The sequence below is a fragment of the Aptenodytes forsteri genome, unplaced genomic scaffold (assembly GCF_000699145.1).
Source record: "Aptenodytes forsteri isolate BGI_AS27 unplaced genomic scaffold, ASM69914v1 Scaffold110, whole genome shotgun sequence".
NCBI classification, from domain to species: domain Eukaryota; kingdom Metazoa; phylum Chordata; class Aves; order Sphenisciformes; family Spheniscidae; genus Aptenodytes; species Aptenodytes forsteri.
In genome coordinates, this window is record NW_008794583.1 from 474,830 (window position 1) to 489,779 (window position 14,950).

The following is a 14,950-nucleotide window of genomic DNA, read 5'->3' on the forward strand; positions in this document are numbered from 1 at the left end:
TGGAAGTGGGGGTCCCAGACAGAGGTGGAGGTCCCGGATGGAAGTTGGAGTCCCGAATGGAGGCTCAAGAGCTGCTTCCCAGCAGGACACAGCGCCCATTTTTGGTGTGGGGCAGGGAGGGGGGCCTGGGGCTGGTGAGCTCCAGGAAAGGCTGGATCCCAGAGCTTGGGGACAGGGGGAAACGGGAAAGGCCCCTGGTGGCACTCACTTGGCGGTGTCCGCGCGGGGGCTGGCGGCAGTGGAGCCCCTGTGCCCCTGTCCCCAGTGCGGTTCGGCAGCGGGCAGGATCCAGCCCCCCCCCGAAAGCCTGGCCCCCCCTGGGGCTGTGTCACCTGCCCGGTTGGGCAGCAGCTGCCCGCGATGGGAACAGGCATCGCCGCCTGGTCCTGAGCTTAAAAATAACCCGACCCCGGTCCCCGCAGTGGGCACAGAGCTGGGGCTGCCATGCCCTGGGCACCGGTGCGTCCAACCGCCCGGCTGTGCTGAGCTCCCCAAGGGCTCCGGCTGCGCTCGGAGGAGCTCTGCCTTGCTCTTATTAAACCCCAAACCTTCCCAGAGATCAGGATTCGGCCAGGCGTTTCCTGAGCGGTGGGACCGGCCGGAGCCAGCTGCCCAAGGGTAAACCCCGACGCCACGGGGGCATCGTGTGGGCGACGGAGGGGTTGGCCCCCGGCGCCGCGGCCCCGCTCCCTGCCGCTGCGGTGCCAGCCGTGGGGAGAGCACGCCCGGCGTGTCCGCGCTGGCAGATCCCCAGGACAAGCTCTTACCAAACCGGGAGCAGCGAGGGACATGCCAGGAGGTTTACACACATCTTGGAACAGGTTTCAACTGCTGCGACTCCCAGTGCTCCACTTTGACCCAGCTAAACCAGTTGCTCCAGTTGCTGGTGCCGGGGCTGGGCCGATCTTGTCTCTCCGTCCCATCACTGGAGCATGGAAGAGGCTTTTCCATCCCTGGGGTTTGGAGCAGGGGGAGCTGCCGGGCGCCTGCCGTGCCGGGGCCGGGGGCATCGAGATGGCACTGGGCACCCAGTTTTGCAGCCTCAAATAACCACGCTCCCCTCCAACGAGCCCTGATAGGTGCGGTGGGCTGGCGTGGACCGCTGCCAGGCTGGCACCCGTGGTGGCCACAGTGACCGTTCCTGGCTGGGGTCTTAGTTGGGGACAACACCAGGACCAGGACACGGGGGCGGGCGCCAACCCCCTGGAATGCACCTGCACCCTGACTCCGAGCTCTCGCCCCAGCACATGGGGTCCTGCGATGCTCTGCCCCCTCACAGTAGCGTCGGGGTCCCCAAGGCCGGGTCACCGCTCCCTGTCTGTGGGGACGGCCCTGAACAGGGATCCTGGGCTTGACCGGGAGGTGCTGTTTCTCCTGCCGCCTGTGATTTGGCCTCATCCTGTCGCGGGGCTGCTGCAGCGCCTGCTGCCTCCTCGCCCCGTCCTGGCACCCCGAATTCCAGGGACAGCGAGTCACGGGCCCGCCTGGCTCTCAGGGCCGGTGATTCACCCCGAACCTGTCCCTGTCCCTGCCGAGCCTGACTCATCTCAGAGGTTTCCCAAGAGACCATCTTGGTCCCCTGACGTGGGGCTCGGCGGAAGTCCTGTCCCTGTCCCCCCTGTCACCCCGGGGAAGGGGACGGGCCGGATGGGGCTGCAGGAAGCCAATTCCTCCCCCGTGAGTTGGTGTGACGGGTGTGGGGCGGGGACCGGGCTGCCGGGTGCCGGCCAGAGCCTCCCCATCCCCGTGGAGAGGTGGAGTGAGTGCGTCAGGGCTCAGCAGAAACTGGGCTGGTGACGGTAGCATTGCGCCAGAGACCTCCCTGCTCTGGGTCCCCCAAAACACCGCTGGTGGGGGTTTTCCATGCTGTGCCGGACTCCCTGGGACCCCACTCCCACATGCCGTCCCGGGGGGGGCTGCTTGCCCCGGTCTCGCTCCCCGTCATGTTTGGTGTCACGCTGCTGTGGGGACGCCAGGACACAACCCCTGTGGTGCGCAGGGATGGGGTGACTGGCAATCAGGGACATCCCTGCCGTGGTCCGAGCAGAGATGGTCCCCAATGTCAGCCCCATCCCGGGCCGCCGTCCTTGGTGTCCCCACTGCCTCTCCCCGGGGCCGTGCTGTGGGCACCATGCGGGGTTTGTTTGGGGCCCAGGCGCCGTGCCGGGGCATGGGATGCGGCTTGGGGGCCCTGTGGGAACGGCAGTGCCGCGGCACGGAGCTGCTCAGTCTCCCAGGTGGAAACCTGCCAGGGCTGCCATGTTATAAATACAAGATGATTAAAGGGGAACGCTCGGGCAGTTCCAACCCCCTAATTAATTTGGATTAATTAATTTTCACAAAGCCCACTATTAATAGGGATTATGTCAGCGGGCGGCTGAGTCACAACTCTCACTCGGTGCGGGTCGAGCCCGGCCCTGGGTCCGCAGTGCTGCTTGGATCACAGGCTGGGATGAGCCACCGTGTTGGGGCACGGTGGGACATGAGCGGGGCGCTGGGGGCCACGTCCTCATCCCCAGCGCAACCCCAGCCCTGCCCCTGCAGTGGGGTGAGACCTGGGCAACCCCAGCCCTGCATGCACGTGGGGGTGAGACCTGCCCCGCACCCCTGGAAAGGTCTGGGTGATGCTCGAGCCCCGTGGGATGCTCCAGCCCAGTGGGTGCCGGAGCAAACCCGCTCTGTCCTCCCGCATCCCTCCCCTCTGCCCCGTGGTCCCATCCTGCTCCCCACCGGAGCATCCCCACGGCAGCAGAGCCCAGGCGGTGCCGCGGAAGCCGGGCCAGGTTCACACCAGCGGGGCCGAGCGCTGAATTTGGTCTGCTGCCCGCACGGGGAGGGAGAAGAGGAGGATGTCTCCGCGCCCGGGCGGTGTCTGTGCGTCTGTCCGGTTGCAACAGGAAACCCAACACCGTAGCACGGGGAACAAAGTGCTGCGCTCTCCCGTCCCGCATTGCAGGCTATAAAACCTCCCCGGGGGGGCCACAACCTACCTGCAGCTCCCTGCCTGCAGGCGAGGGGGGTAAGTAGGGAATTGCTGCCTTCAGCACCGGCCCCACCCCGGCCACCGTGTCTCCAGTGCTCGCAGGACGAGAGCGGCGCTGGAGACCCCTGCTGTACCCCCATCCCTTTCCTGATGTCCCCCCATCCCGGCTGCCTCTGTGGCGTTTTTGCCAGGCTGCGCCGGATGGCAGCGGCGTCACCGAAGGGCTCTGCTCCCCCTCCCCGCGCCAGCCGGGGAGGGCCTGGCCAAAGCGCTCGGTCCCTAGGGAGCAGCGGAGCGGAGGGACAGCCCCCAGCCCCGGGACCTTGCTCAGCCCTGCAGAGCTGAGCTGAGCCCTTGCAGACTCGCTGCACCCTGGGTTAGGGAAGGGGAGAGGTTCCCCTTCTTCCAACGCATGCCGGGCATCGCCTCCTCAGGACACCCCTCTGCCTCCGATCCCCTCTCGGCTCCTCTTCCTGCTGCCCGGGGCCACTGCTGTGCCCCGGCACCATGGCCACGGGCGAGCTGACCGAGCTGGAGACGGCCATCGAGAAAATCGTCACTGTCTTCTTCACCTACGCGGGGAAGGAGGGCAAGAAGGGCACGCTGACGGCCGGCGAGTTCAAGGAGCTGGTCCAGCTCCAGCTGCCCAACCTGATGAAGGTGAGGCGAGGGGCAGCACGTGTGGGGCGGCTGGGGGGGGCGGCTGGATCCCTGCGGGTCCCCCCAAGCTGGGGGGCTGCTCCCAGTACCCTGGGATTTGCAAGCAAGAGCGAGCAGCAGCCCCTGCTCCCCCCCCATCCCCATCCCGCTTGCTGGGGACCGGGATGTGGCCGAGCCTCCCCTGTCCTCCCCGCAGGACGTCCCCTCCCTGGAGGAGAAGATGAGTGAGCTGGATGTGAACAACGACGAGGAGCTGAAATTCGGCGAGTACTGGCGGCTGATCGGGGAGCTGGCGAAGGCCATGCGGCGGGAGAAAGCGGGGAAGAAGTAGTGACGGGGCTGGTGGGGAGACTTGGCTGACGCAGAGCTAATAAAAGAGGTTTCCCTGAGCCTGAGCGTTGCTGCTGTTCTTAGCCGGGGGCTCCCGATTTGGACAGCCCATCTCCTCCCCTGCCTGCATCTGCCCATGGCCACGCTGTGCCCGGGGACCAGCCCAGCACCGCGAGTGGTGGGTCGGGGCTCACTCTGCATTGGGGTGGCTGCTGTGGGGAACCTGGGATGGATGGGGCCATTCCCAAATTACCCTTGCGCTGGTCTGGCTTTGCGGGGTGTCACCCTGCGCCCCACAAACGCCTTCCTGCGGGGCTGTGGGGTTGCTTAGGGCAACCCCGATGGGTGGCAGAGATGTGGCTGGGACCAGGGTGGGGCTCGGGAGCATCTCCAGCAGCGATGCCGCCGTGGCTGCGGTAGCCACCACCTCCAGGTCATCAATGCCCATCCTCTCTGGCATCTTGGGTGGCACGGGGGGGGGATGCGTCCACCGGCCCAGCTTGTCCCTGGCTCAGCACCCTTAACCGAGCTCCCATTCCCGGCATTCAGCTCCCAAATCCCGGCGCTGCTGGGAAATGGCAAAATCCCTTCCATGGGGTGACCTGTCCCCGAGCCGGCCAGGGCCCGGTGCCTGGGTGGCTGTTCCCACGCGGTGCTGCGCGGCTGTGCCGTGCCGGGCTGGATGGGGAGCCATCAGTGTGGCCTGGAAGGAGGCGTTTCCCAGCCCCACGCTGGCCCTGGGCCAGGCTCCGAAATGAGACGCCTTGCACCACACCGCAGCTGGCGGCGCACAGGGAGCTCCCACTCACAGCTCCCCGTGGTATAAAACCCCGGCACGCCGCAGCCCGCGCAGACCCAGGAGAGCCCGTGGAGCAGGTAAGTGGCCCATCCGCCACCGCGGGATGGGGGTCCGTGCCCAGGGGTCCCATCACCCCTCTGCACCCCCCTGCTCAGCTCTGCCACGACTTGCCGCTGGGGCAGGGATGCTGCTGCCGCTGGGACGTGTCCTGGCAGCTCACCGCATCCCGGGGCTCTTTCCTCGCCCTGCGCTCAGTCCCAGAGCTGAAGGAGGAGGAACTCCCCGCAAGCCGAGAGCTGAGCCTGGCTTTCTTCCCCTGCCAGCTCCCCAAGACCCCGTCAGAGAGGACAGCCCCACCACTGCTGCCACCGAGGACCTACAGACCCCGCGAGGAGCAGCATGGGCCAGTGCAACTGCCGCAAGAAGCGCAAGGTCTATGAGCGACGCTGCGGCACCGGGAGGGCCGGGGCCCCCGGCGGGGTGCGGGGCGCAGGGGTGACCCCGCACGGCCCCATCCCTTGGAGCACAGCCCTGGGCATGGGGTGACTCAAAGCAGCGTGGCCGGGCCAGCCGCATCCTGGAGCCAGACTCCAGCGGAGGAGACGGGGGGCTGTTTCGGGGTTCGGCGATGCTGCCCCGGCACTGGGCAGGGGGACCTGGTGCTGCAGACTTGGAGCCGCTTGAAAGCTCGGGGAACCAGGCAGCTTTCTCCAGCTCCCGTGGACTCACCTTTGGGAGCTGCACTCACTCCTTGCAACTTCTCCAAGGATGCCCAACGGCAGAAAGTCTCCTGTTTTCCTCGGCTTTCAAACGGGAGGTACCCACCCCGCACCCCTTTGCACCTGTGGAGGATTTGGCCCCGGCCGGCTGAGCCGGCACGCCGGGCTGAGGCTCTGAAGATTGCTGGGTTCTTCCCAATGGGCATCGCCTGATGTGGTTTAATAGTGTTTCAAGGGGAAACCGCAGATGCCGAATGAATCACCATCGTTTCCCTTCAAACGCAGCTTTGGCTAATTAGCATGAGTGGCCGGGGAGCCCGGTGCATGGGTTGGGCCAGGCTCTGCCCCCCACCCCGCCAGGGAAGGGGTCTGCAGCCCCGACAGGGAGGGACAGGGGCTCCTGCCGCCGCCAAGCCCCATCCCGGCGGGTGCCGAGTCGTCCTGGGCACTGACTCATGCCGCCATCCGCCGCTTGTGCAAAGGAGAGGAAGAACCAGTCCGGACGGCCGCGGCAGCCCCCGTGCACCGTGGGTGTAGCGCCCGGAGACGCCGGGGTGGCTGAGCCTCGCTGGCCCCGGGCAGGGAGAAGTCCGGGCAAGCAGAGATGGGGGGGTGACATGCCTGTGGGGAGGGGTGTCACGTCGAGGTGGAGGGGGGGTATGGCAGCTGTAGGGAGGTATTGCAGCAGTGCAGAGCCTGTATGGAGGGATGCAACATCTGTACGGTGGGGTCTCACATCTGTACGGTGGGGTCTCACGTCTGTATGGAGTGCTCTCACATCTGTATGGAGTGGTCTTGCATCTCTATGGGGGTCTCACATCTGTACAGTGGGGCCTTATATCTGTAGAGGGGGTCTCACATCTGTACGGAGGGGTATCATGTTGATAAGGAGGTTTATCACATCATTGCGGAGGAGTTGAACGTCTGCAGAGAGCACTGGCACATCTGCTCTGGGGGGGGGTGTCCCATCTACCTGGGGGCTTGTCCTGTCCGTCTGGGGGATGTCCCATCCATCCGGGGAGGTGTCCCACTGGTGCTCACCCTCTCTCCCCCCGCGCAGGACTGCCAGGATCTCACCGATGTGGAGCGGGCCATTGAGACCGTCATCAACCAGTTCCACTGCTACGCGGTGAAGGGGCAGAAGGAGTACCTGACACCCAACGAGATGCAGGACCTGGTGGTGCAGAAGCTGCCCCACCTGGGGAAGGTGAGGGCAGAGCCCGGGGGTGGGCAGGGGGAGCTGGGGTGGGCACGGACTGCCTGCGGGACCCCGCAGCCCCATCACCCCGATGCTTTTTCTGTCCCCGCTGCAGTGCGTTGGACCGCTGGACGAGAAGATCGAATGCATGGGAGACCCTGACGAGGCCAAGCTGGAGTTTGGAGAGTACTGGGACATGATGGGGGACGCGGCCAAGGGCTGCCGGAGGAAGTAGAGGGCGGCGGGGGACGGGAAGGCGCCCGAGGCCTCAGGCTCTGCACCAAGAAGCGCGAGAGGCTGCTGGTCCCGGTGGGATGCGCCTGGGAAAACGCAGCGTCGCTCCTACCAGGGCTTGTCTCCTCCCCGCGTCCCCAGCCGGGGCGGAGGGATCCCCCTCCCCGGCTCCATCCCTGCCCTCTCTCGTCTCTCCTTCCTGTCAGGAAACTTCCCTTGCCATCCCCAGCTCTGGCCCGTGCTGCGGCGGGAGGGAGGTGGTAAGGGGGTTCCTGGCCCTGGCTCTGGAGCCGCCTTTCTCTGTCCTTTGCTCTAGAGCCTTTACCCCCAGGGTTGTCCCACCTCCAGCCCCGAAAACCCTCCAGTTGCAGGTCCCCCAGCCCTGCAGCATCGCAGTGAGGGGGACTCGGCTCCTCTCCCCCAGAAGCCCTTGGATGTGCGGGCTCGTTCCCCTGGCCCCATGCTCTGCCGCCCGATGGGAGCCCCTTTGCCACCGCTCTGCCTCGTGCTTCGAGCACCTTCGGGGGCATCCTGGGCTCCGGGCTGGCCCCGACGTTGCCGTTCGTGGCCTGGGCATATTCTCTGCTCTTCCCCCGGTGCAGGGACCGTGGTGCCCTGTGCCTGTCCAGGTTTTGGGGTGCTATGCCAGGGCGCGCCGCCTGTGCGGTGCTCCCCCGCCTGCCCCTCTCCAGGGATGCTGGCCCCGGCTGGCGGCTGGGCTCGGGGCTGGGATGGTGGCGGGTTGTTATCAGCTTGCGTCACTTGCAACCATTTTTGTATAAATTAATAAAGGAAAACACTGGAGAAAAACCAGCCAGGATGGGGGTGACCTCATTTGTCCTTCGTGGGAGAGGGAAAGTGGGGAGCAGGGAGGGATGGGGCTGCAGCGATCACGGCTCTGAGCATCACTCGCCGCTGCGTTGCACAGCCCCGCTGGCCCCAATGCAGAGCATGAGGGTGCAAGGGGTGCTGCGGGCACGCATGGGACGCCGCAAGTGTGCATGGTGCTGTGGGTGTGCACGGGGCTGCACGTATGCGTGGGATGCTGCGGTGCGCAGGGTGCTGCGGGTGTACGTGAGCACTGTGGGTGTGCGCGGCGCTGTGATGGCCATGGATGCTGTGGGTGTATGTGAGCATTGCGGGTGTGCACAGTGCTCTGGGTGTGCATGGTGCTGAGGGTGTGCGTGTGCACGTGTCCAGTTCCCGGGGTGGCTTATGCCCAGCGGTCCCCGTCGCAGGGACCCCACGAGCAGGGCTGTGTCTCCAGACCAGGCACACCAAGGGCTTTGGGCACGTGGCTCCACACTGGGCTGGAGGGAGCTCAGAGGAGACCCCGAAATCCTGGGCTCAGAAAGACCCGGGAGCTGCGAGGCCATCAGCAAGATCCCACCTTTGCCGGGAGAGCGTGGGATTTCTGTGTAATTACAGCAAATTAGAAAACAGTAAATGCCACAAAGTGATGGCTTGCTGGGACGGAGCAATTAGCTCAGGCACCGAGCGCACGGAGGGTGAAGAAATGGGCTTGAGAGGGTGCAGGGCACCCCCTGAGCCTGGTTATCCCAACTTTCCTCTGCCATCCGGGCCATTCCCGCTGAGCTCCGTGTCCCGGAGGAGCCTGTGGGCAGCCCCAGAACCACAATGGGGATGGGGACCCCAAAAAGGGAGAGGGTGCGGGCACCTCATCGGCACCTGCATCACCTTGCGAGGCTCTGTGCTGTGGGGGGGGGAAAAAAAAAGATGAACCAAACCAAACCAAACCCAACCCCAGAGAAATGTGACTGAAACCTGAGGCCGGGCCAGGGTGGCAAGGTCCTCCTGGGCCGGCAGCTGGTGCGGCAGCACCAACACCACGGCTCGGCCACAGGCCACCCTCTGTCTCCTCTCACCTTGGGGTGGATTTCACAACGAGAATGACTATTTATTGTTCCTGCCTTGGAAATAAATACATGGAAATTAAGCAGAAAGGTGTGGCGTGCATTTAATTAGAGACAGGAAATGTGTCAAATGGTTGGGGTGATGGGGGGGAAAAGGGGAGCCAGGGCTCCTGGATCCTCTTCCCAGCACCACAGGCTGGGAATGTGCCGTGGGAGTGGGGACTCCTGGGTCCTATTTCTGGTTTGGTGACCAGCTCCCCAGCGTGACGGTGCGCTGTCAGGAGGACGCTCACTCTTGCGGCGTGAGCCATCCTCGATAAGTATCTGGAAAGTCCTTGGAGGTGGGAGGAACAGCTCAGCCTGTGCCGGGGCGGTCGGTACCCCTCGGTGAGTCAGTGCAGACCACGTGGGCACGGCACCGTGCTGGTGGAAACGCTGAGAAACGCATTCGTCCGTGCCGGGGTGGCCACTGTGTGCAGGAGTGGTGGCTCCAGGGTACCCATCACGGCGGTCACTGAAGACCCCCAAAGCTGGGGCTCAGTGTCCCCCGTCTGTAAAGGGTCCCATGGGGCAGAGCTTGTCCATGAAAAGCCAAACTGTTCCCGACCCTTCAGACCCGGAGCTGGTGGGGACCAGGGGAGAGGCCAACCTCATCGCGGTGATCAAAATGGCTGGGAACTGTCTTGTGATGGGTTTGGATGGTACGTGGCTGCTCTGAGCACATGCACACACCCTGGATGCCTTGTAAAAATAGGGCCTGGATATGGTTGTGACATCTGCCAGGCACAGGAGAGTAATGAAAGCCCATGATTCAGAGGTGAGCTGTTTGCCTGCAGGGTTGGGGAGGGATTCCCACCCTCCTGGGATGTTGCATCAACGACACTGGAGCATCTTGGCCGAGAATGGGTTTGTTTCCTCCCAACCGAGATTAGCAAGAAGCCAGCAGAGAGCCGGGGTGACACACGCTGTTTTTTTCTGGGACAGGAGTCCCAAAGGTCCTCTGAGCAGGTGGCTGCTGCCTGTAATAGATCACCTCCTACTTTGCATCCTTAAATATGCAGATCCCAATAACGCCCGTATCTAATCTTGGCATCAAATCACTGCACCATTGCTCTCGTAGACATACAGGGGTACAATTTGCTGGGACAATTAATTATGGATGTGACTTTACAAGCACAGCTACCAGCTGAGAAGAGCTTTGTCTGTCCCAGGTGGATCTAGAGATGGCTGAGAGCCGGATACGGCCCTGCTCGGAGCTGGTGCTTGCGATTCCAGGGCCCCAGAGACCTGCGCCAGCCCCTTTCACCCTTGAGAACGAGTGGTTTTGGTTCAAATAAACAATGCCCCCCACCTCGCCGAGCAGCTCCTGTGCCGCACCGGACCCGACTGGCCGGCCTCACCGGTGGTGGATGCACGGGGCGGTTTGGAGCAGGGTGGGCAGCAAGGATGTGCCGCGGGATGGAGGAGCCGGCCTTTCGGCTGGTGCGTGGCTGGATGGTGGCGGGTTTGCAAATCCTGGGACCAGGCTGGAGTCGCACCATGTCTGGTAAACCACCACTGCCGGGAGCCCACCACCCCTTCCAGACGGTGGGGACTTTTGGGGTGGTCCCCAAATGCCTGCCATCACCCCGTGGCCACGGCCACTTGCAGAGCAGTCCCTGGGAGGGAGCTGGGGCCCGCTGCGGGTCCCTGCTCGCACCGACCCGTCCGGGTGTTGCAATTGCAGGGAGCCATTTCCCAGGTAAGCCCCAGCCTGGGAACGCCCTGGGAACGTCAGGGAGGGGCGGGAGCCTCTTTAAAAGCCTGGCTGGGCCCGGTGGTATGGGTGCAAGGTGAGGAGAGAGCGGGCGTCATCGGCTCCCGCTGCCCGTGCTGCCAAATCGGTGACAGACAAACACAGCAGGATCCCCGGACGGAGCCAGGTGAGGCTCTGAGCCGGTGCCGGGAAAGCCGGTGCCGGGACCTTTGGGGTGAATGTTCAACCAGGAACAGCCCTGGGAGATGACGCTGCAGGTTGGGTGGTGGAAATCCCCTGAGCCCTTCGGCAGCACTGCGCGTGTGGGGCCGGCATGGAGGGGACCCGCCGGATGCAGGGGGAGCACCGAGGGGAGCCGGGCTGGCGGGCGGGTGGTCCAGCACCGGGCTCGGCAGCGTCCACCGACTTGCCAGTGGGGTCTGGCCCCCGGAAAAGGGGCATTTTCCCCCTGCTTTGCCCGCGGCAATGCCGGGGCCGTGGGCAGGGAGCGCCGGGGCTGTGCCTGGCTGCGGGTCCTGGCTCTGGGCACTAGTGCTGGTGAGCGTGCGAGGAAGGAGAGGGAGAGGTGAAAGAAGAGGGGGGACCGTGGCGGCAGGAGCGGAGCAGCCAGCGAGCCCCATCCTGTCCATCCCGCCTACCCGGTGCCCAGCCCTGCTGCAGCTGTGCCGGCATCCCCATGTCCCACTGCGGTGACAATGTCCCCATGCCCCAGGCCGGCCCCGAGGGCATGTGGTGGGGCCGGGGCGCAGGCGACGGCGGGGCCATGCGGGCTGCGCTGTTGCGGATGGGCTGGTGCCGTGAGTCAGCGGCGAAGCAGCAGCCATGATGCCCCAAGGATGGGCTGGGCGCTAGTGGCGGGGGACTGGCGACACTGGCGTGGGGTCTGCATGGGGACCCCAGCCGGTGCAGGGGGCGGGTGTGCGGTGGGTGCTTTTGCCCAGGTGCTGCCGATCACCTTTTGTTGGCAATTAATGGCCCGGGACGAGGAAGGGCCGGAGCTAGATGTCTCCGGTGAGCGGCTCTCACGGGGCTGTGCTGGGCACTGCAGATCACAGCGGGACCCCCTGCCAGCGCTGGGACTGTTCGAGAACCACCCTGGTGCCCAGCATCCTGCAAGCTGTGGACGGTCCCCAGTCTCGGGATGGGGTGGCCCTGGGCCGCGGCACAGCGAAGACTCCCACGGAGACAAGGATGGCTTGGGAGGGCACCCAGCCAGGCCGAGGCACGCAGGGACGAGCGCAAGAGTGCAGGGAGCCCGGGGCTGAGCCTTATGTCTCTTGTCACCACCCTGATGTGCCAACGTCCACGGCCTGGGGCTGAATTGGGGAGGATCAGTGCAAAGAGAGAGGGGAAGTGAGCCAAGTTTGGGGCACCAGGCAGGTCCTGCCTGCTCCCAGGGAGCAGCCGGGCTGCAGACACCCTCCTGGATGATGCCCCCAGAGTGGGGGACAGTGCTGGGCCACCCTTCTGGGCTTCACGCATGCTGCCCCTTTGGCTTCCTCCAAGACCCATGCGGCCACCGCTGCCGTGACGGTCGGCATTGCACCCCGCGCTGGTGTAAATCAGCATGGCTCCAGCGAAACAACAGGGAGCAACACGCCCCAGCTCGCCCCGCGCCCTGCCACCGACAGGGCAGGAAAGAGCCAAGGCCAGACAAGGTGACGCAGTTTCCGTCCCTGCCCGCCTGCATCCTGCCCAGGATGCGGACGCTGGACCCCGTGACAGGGACCATCTTGTTGGGTCCATCCATAGGAAGGAGCTTCCTGGCTTGCGGCAGCCTTGGGACCGTGGAGAGAGGAGGGGGACCCTGGATATCAAGCAGGCAGGCAGGATTGGACCTCGGGGTTTGGGGGACGCCCTTGGCTGGGCTCATGGGGGGCTCAGGCAGGTTCCGACCTGCCCTGCCGGGGTGTTCCCAGAGCCGTGAAGCAAGAGGAGGGCTGGCTGGTAATTCCTGCCCTTATCCCGCCGCCACCGCCGCCGCCGTGCGGCCCCCAGCCCCAAATGTTGACCAGGAAAAGAAAGAGGGGGGCGGGCTGTTAATCCCTGCCCTTATCCCGCCGCCACCGCCGCCGCGCCGCCCGGTGCGGCTCCCAGCCCCAGTCCTCCCTAATGAGTCCTGGGAACCGGCAGCTGCGGCCCTCTCGCTGCGGAGCCCCACGGCCCCAGCGCCATAATTGCTGCCCCGTCCCACGCGCGGGGGCGGCTGCCCTGGGGGGGCAGGTGGGGCGGCTGGCGTGGGGCGGGTGCTACGCTGGAGCCGGGGCAGGTAGCATGGAGGATTTTTGGGGTGATCCTGTATGAGCAGCGATGTGGGGAGACGAGCACCCCACACATCAGCACTGCCAGCTTTTTGCCTTTCCGTGGAGGCTGCTTTTTGCCCGCCCGGGGGCTTGTGGTGACCCCAGGGCTGGCAGCAGCGGAGACCCTCATGCATGCCCTGAGTGATGGCACCATGAGCTTTGGCGGCACGCTGCCTGCCCTTCCACCCCCTGTCTTCCAGCATGGGCACGTGGAGGGTCCCACGGCCCCCGCCCCTGACCCCCCGTCCCCACAGGTGACTGCAGGCAGCGATGGCAGAATGCACGGAGCTGGAATGGGCCGTCCAGGTGCTGGTGAACAACTTTGACAAGTACTCGAGCCGCCGCTGCTGCTGCAAGAAGCCGCGGCGCATCAGCAAGAAGGATTTCCGCAAGATGCTGAGCTGTGAGCTCAACCACATGCTGACGGTGAGGCCGGGGCGCGTGGGGCCAGGGGACTGGCTCCTCCTGCTTGCATGGGGTCCCCCCCTCCCTGCACCCCACTTTCCCCGCCGCCCCAGTGTGAGTGGCTCCGCTCTCTCCCCCCAGGACACTGGGAACCGGCGAGCGGCTGACAAGCTCATCTGTGACCTGGACGAGAACAAAGACGGCCGCATCAGCTTCGAGGAGTACTGGACCTTGATAGGTGGCATCGCCAGCCCCATCGCCCAAATCATCCGCCAGCAGGAGCAGAGCGTCAAGCACACCAAGTAGCCGGCTGCGTCCGGACCATCCCCGGGCTCAGCCCCACCCCGGGCTCAGCCCCTGCTTCTCCACGGCTCCCCGCTTCTCGCCTCTCCCGCTGCTGAGCCCCACCCCAAGCCCCAGCTTGCCCCGGGGCACCCTGGTCTCCCACGGCTTTGCCGACTGAGCCATGCCAGGGTGCAATTGGGGCGGGAAGACCCTGTGGGTGGGAGAAGGGGGTGCGAGGCCATCACAGCCTCAGGGGTCTTCTCCTTGCCCCACACCATGCCATCCCTGCCCTCATCCTCTTCTGCAAGCCCTGTCCTTGCTGGGCTGCTGGGCAAGAAGCAAAGGGAGAGGATTCCCCTCATCTAGGACGTGAATTCTGTCTGTTCTCCGACCTCTGGGACATGGCCCTGCTGGCAGAAACCCCGTCACAACTGGGACCCCCTCTCCCCTTGGAGTTCCCCCTCAAAGTCGGGGGTCTTCTTGGAAAAAGGGTGCCTTTCCCCCTGCTCAAGCTGGTGAAGGGTCTGCCCTGCCTGTGCTGCCTGGTGCTCTGGTCCTTTGGGCTCGGGGAGCGGCGTGGTCCCGTCCGGGCAACACCACCGTGGTTATTTATTGCAGCAATAAAGTTTGGAGGAGCAGTGGGTGACGCTGAGGCTCTGCCTTCCTGGGGGCTGCCCCGCAACATGCATGCACCGAGGGGATGCGGGGGGCTGAGGGAGGGGGGGTCTGCCCTGTCCCCCATCACCCACGCAGTCATTGTGTGCCCTGGACTGGCAATAACGCCGGTCCCAGCCTTCCGGCCTCGCAGGGATGGGCTCCCTGGGGCTGATCGAGCCACCACGAGGTGTCAGCAGACACCGTGGCCTCCCGGCACCCCACCGGCCCCGCAGCACCCCGAGCTGCTGCCTGGGGCACAGGGTGCGGATGCTGCTGCTGCGTGTCCCAGGGGACCCTCTCCACATCCTCATGCGGGGTCCCGAGCAGCCTGGGACTACAGCCCCGCATCCGTGCACCGCAAGGGCATGGCCGTCCCAACCCTGGGGCGTCTTGGGGGACCCCAATTCCTGTGCTGCATCTCGGCACGCTGCACACCCCCCACCTGGGATGGGGATAGGGAAAAGCTCTGTGGCCCCGTGTGTGCCGGGACACCCCGGGCCGGCAGTGCTCGTCGGGGAGTGTGCTGCAGCCTGGCTCGTGGCGCCCTGTGACGCCCACGGGGCTGGCGGGCAGCCCAAGCTGGCAGCCCCGGCGCCTGCTGGGGATTTTCCACTGGGAGGGGACTTGGCCCCGGGCCTGCGAGCATGGCAGTGGCCCCCGTGCCCCCCACTCCCACGGCGGGGGGATGTCAGCACCTTGGAGCCGAGACCCACATCCCCGTCCAGCCAGCCCCCCCTTGCTGACCCG

At 65.4% G+C, this 14,950-nt stretch overlaps 4 protein-coding genes across 5 annotated transcripts in view; 3 read left to right on the top strand and 1 right to left on the bottom strand.

Moving 5' to 3' along the window:
* Window positions 1-297, bottom strand: part of S100A1 (S100 calcium binding protein A1) — a 3,894-nt gene extending 3,597 nt beyond the window's left edge. The window contains exon 1 of the mRNA XM_009272580.2: window positions 209-297. The gene's annotated coding sequence lies outside the window, so the exon portion shown is untranslated. The remainder of the gene's footprint in view (window positions 1-208) is intronic.
* Window positions 298-2,890: 2,593 nt separating this feature from the next.
* On the top strand, window positions 2,891-4,030 carry S100A13 (S100 calcium binding protein A13). 2 transcript variants are annotated; one of them, XM_019470288.1, is made up of 3 exons: window positions 2,891-3,019; window positions 3,418-3,643; window positions 3,840-4,030. In XM_019470288.1, exons 2-3 carry the CDS (start codon window positions 3,491-3,493, stop codon window positions 3,972-3,974), a joined length of 288 nt encoding a protein of 95 aa, XP_019325833.1. In that variant the 5' UTR covers window positions 2,891-3,019; window positions 3,418-3,490; the 3' UTR covers window positions 3,975-4,030. The 2 variants fall into 2 exon arrangements, with proteins under 2 accessions (XP_019325833.1, XP_009270856.1); XM_009272581.2 differs by lacking the exon at window positions 2,891-3,019 and having other exon boundaries at window positions 3,312-3,643.
* Window positions 4,031-5,171: 1,141 nt separating this feature from the next.
* On the top strand, window positions 5,172-6,924 carry S100A14 (S100 calcium binding protein A14). The gene is made up of 3 exons (XM_019470289.1): window positions 5,172-5,204; window positions 6,552-6,698; window positions 6,805-6,924. The coding sequence occupies exons 1-3, from the start codon at window positions 5,172-5,174 to the stop codon at window positions 6,922-6,924; spliced, it is 300 nt and encodes a 99-aa protein (XP_019325834.1).
* A 5,353-nt stretch (window positions 6,925-12,277) lies between these two features.
* Window positions 12,278-14,187, top strand: S100A16 (S100 calcium binding protein A16). Its single transcript, XM_009272582.2, has 3 exons — window positions 12,278-12,397; window positions 13,111-13,282; window positions 13,403-14,187. Exons 2-3 carry the CDS (start codon window positions 13,127-13,129, stop codon window positions 13,565-13,567), a joined length of 321 nt encoding a protein of 106 aa, XP_009270857.1. The 5' UTR covers window positions 12,278-12,397; window positions 13,111-13,126; the 3' UTR covers window positions 13,568-14,187.
* The last annotated feature ends 763 nt before the right edge of the window (window positions 14,188-14,950 follow it).

Bases quoted from the DNA above. Each gene is read 5' to 3' on its own strand.
- S100A13 (XM_019470288.1), top strand. From the start codon at position 3,491: ATGGCCACGGGCGAGCTGACCGAGCTGGAGACGGCCATCGAGAAAATC. The intron at 3,644-3,839 runs GTGAGGCGAGGG...TCCTCCCCGCAG, and splicing joins AGCTGCCCAACCTGATGAAG to GACGTCCCCTCCCTGGAGGA.
- S100A14 (XM_019470289.1), top strand. From the start codon at position 5,172: ATGGGCCAGTGCAACTGCCGCAAGAAGCGCAAG. The intron at 5,205-6,551 runs GTCTATGAGCGA...CCCCCCGCGCAG, and splicing joins ACTGCCGCAAGAAGCGCAAG to GACTGCCAGGATCTCACCGA. The intron at 6,699-6,804 runs GTGAGGGCAGAG...TCCCCGCTGCAG, and splicing joins AGCTGCCCCACCTGGGGAAG to TGCGTTGGACCGCTGGACGA.
- S100A16 (XM_009272582.2), top strand. From the start codon at position 13,127: ATGGCAGAATGCACGGAGCTGGAATGGGCCGTCCAGGTGCTGGTGAAC. The intron at 13,283-13,402 runs GTGAGGCCGGGG...CTCTCCCCCCAG, and splicing joins AGCTCAACCACATGCTGACG to GACACTGGGAACCGGCGAGC.